The sequence below is a fragment of the Eurypyga helias genome, unplaced genomic scaffold (assembly GCF_000690775.1).
Source record: "Eurypyga helias isolate BGI_N326 unplaced genomic scaffold, ASM69077v1 Scaffold40665, whole genome shotgun sequence".
Classification (NCBI taxonomy): domain Eukaryota; kingdom Metazoa; phylum Chordata; class Aves; order Eurypygiformes; family Eurypygidae; genus Eurypyga; species Eurypyga helias.
This window is the reverse complement of record NW_010252842.1, coordinates 1-2,371: the sequence shown is the minus strand read 5'-3', so window position 1 is coordinate 2,371 and position 2,371 is coordinate 1. Positions and strand designations below refer to the sequence as shown.

General features: G+C 50.3%; 1 protein-coding gene across 2 annotated transcripts; it reads right to left on the bottom strand.

Annotated features, from left to right (window-relative positions):
- Positions 1-602: 602 nt before the first annotated feature.
- Positions 603-2,354, bottom strand: HMGB2 (high mobility group box 2). 2 transcript variants are annotated; one of them, XM_010152488.1, is made up of 5 exons: positions 2,190-2,354; positions 1,904-2,049; positions 1,640-1,814; positions 1,069-1,149; positions 606-858 (listed from the first exon to the last, which is right to left on the bottom strand). In XM_010152488.1, the coding sequence occupies exons 1-5, from the start codon at positions 2,337-2,339 to the stop codon at positions 841-843; spliced, it is 570 nt and encodes a 189-aa protein (XP_010150790.1). In that variant the 5' UTR covers positions 2,340-2,354; the 3' UTR covers positions 606-840. The 2 variants fall into 2 exon arrangements, with proteins under 2 accessions (XP_010150788.1, XP_010150790.1); XM_010152486.1 differs by having other exon boundaries at positions 603-1,149.
- Between the last annotated feature and the right edge of the window lie 17 nt (positions 2,355-2,371).

Genomic DNA, 2,371 nt, shown 5'->3' with positions numbered 1-2,371 from the left:
AACCTCTCGGCACGCGCGGAGATAACGTTCCAGCATTTTTCATGCTGTGCTGCAAGCCGTGTATTTTACGACAACCCACTGATACTGGGGCCAGGGAGAGAGGGAAGGAGGAGGGAACATCTGGGAAGCAAGACCTCTAACCGCATCTGTCTCACAGGCAACTTTCCTATCCTGATGGCAGAGACAGCCGGTGCTTTGAGCTCCGGGGGAGCAAGTTGCTGAGATTCCCCGACGATGGGCTCACACCCCGCTTTAAGCTCTCTGCTTCAGCGGTCTGAGGGGGTGGGAGGGTAGGTGGGGAAGCCCATTCAAGAGTACCAGCAGCTTGGGTACTTTTTTCTCTCAGAAGGCGATACAAGGAAATGCTTGCATAAGGAAAACATCAATTACCGCTAAGGGTGGTGTAAGCGGGGGAGAGAATTATGGTTGAAGAGCAAAGAAGTTGCTTCAACCTCAGCATAAACTCCAAGAGTCAGCATTTCAAGACCTGCCCGTTCTGCAGCAAGAGCAATAGCCCAAGAACAAGGCAGAGCCTTATCCTGGGTCAGGCTTCGGCACGCTAGGAGCACTCAGCCTCTCGGGAACGATCAAGACTCCAATAATCATGTACAACATTTTATTACAAAACTGTTAAAAAAGTAATACAATGCAATATACTACAAAATATAAGATCAGCTATTAAGCTACCTCCTTTGTTTCGCTTCACTCTAGAGAAACACCTGGCTATCAGTCACTGAATTTCAACAAAACCATTAAATATGCAGAAACATTCCACAACTTTTCCTTTTTTTTCTTTTTTTTTTTTAACCCAACTGTAGCAGCCCTCGGCTACCACTTACATTAAAAATAGAGGTCTCCCTACACAAAACCACATCACCTATACACAGTTCTGTACAGATTTTTATACTGAAGCTAACAACGAGCTGCACTCGAGTTCACATTCTTAGCAAAATATTGGATTTTGAGCATAAATCTTTACAGCAGGACATTCATTTATTCCTCATCCTCATCTTCTTCCTCCTCTTCATCTTCCTCCTCCTCCTCTTCCTCCTCCTCTTCTGGTTCTGCTTTCTTCTTAGATCCTGCAGGCCTACCTGGGCCCTTTTTCCCGGCATCGCTCTTGCTCTTGGCACGATACGCTGCAATATCCTGCAAGAAAAACGCCCTTCAGTTGCTGGCGACGTAACTCTGACGACGCATTTGTACTGCTCTGGTGATTGAGTACCATGCAGATCAAGCATGGCGCGTGCGGAAAAGCCGGGTTTCCACCTCGAGACCATCACGCTTGCACCTTCTGGCAAGGAAAAGCACGATCCGGACAGCTTTAAGAAATTTTTGAGCAGTGTTTTGGGGTATGGCAGTGTATTTTAACATGCGGGTGGACCTGGATTTCGGAAGTAAAGAATCTTAGTGGTGAAAATCTCCGGACGTGTAAAAACCACGTCCGGGTTCACTGCGAGGGTTCCGGATACCTCCCGTGCCACACCTCATCACCCGGTTCTACCCTCCTGGTGCTGACAGTCTGAGGTGAACACCTGGACTTAGGGAACCCATAGGTGGCTGAGGTGCGGAGCAGCGGGCGCACGTTTACCCCGAGGCTCTACAACCGTACCTAGTGATTTTACCACTCTCACTGTACCTTTTCATATTTCTCCTTTAGCTTCGCAGCCTTCTGTTCGTACGGCTGTTTATCTTTGGCCGACTGTTCGGACCACATTTCTCCCAGTTTCTTTGCCGTGTCTCCGATCGACAAGCCGGGATGGTCATTTTTGATTTTGGGGCGATGTTCAGAACAGAAAAGGAAGAACGCAGATCTAGAACGAGAGACAGCGATTGAGGTTAAGCGTCAGACTGCGATAACCAGTACTTGATTTTTAAATGTTTTGCTCAGAGAAACACTCACGGTGGTCTCTTAGGAGCATTGGGGTCTTTCTTCTTTCCCTTCTTTTCGCCTTTGGGAGGAACATAGTTTTTCATCTCCCTGTCGTAACGAGCTTTGTCTCCTTTGGCCATTTCTTCAAACTTCCCTTTTTCCTTGCTGGACATTGTCTGAGGACACACGGGAAAGGAGAGGAGTCCAGATCGGCCCTTAGTGGGTCACCAGGTGCTTTATCAAAGCGGCAGCGGCCCCCGGGGACGGTCCCTCGGCAGGCCGCGGCAGGGGCGAGGGTGGGCCCGGCCCCACTCACCTTCCACCGCTCCGAGCACTTCCGCGAGAACTCGGCGAAGTTGACGGACGAGTCCGGGTGCTTCTTCTTGTGCTCCTCGCGGCAGGTCTGCACGAAGTAGGCGTACGAGGACATCTTGCCCCGCGGCTTGTTGGGGTCGCCTTTGCCCATGGCGAGGTCGGCGGCGGGTCCCTGCAGCACGG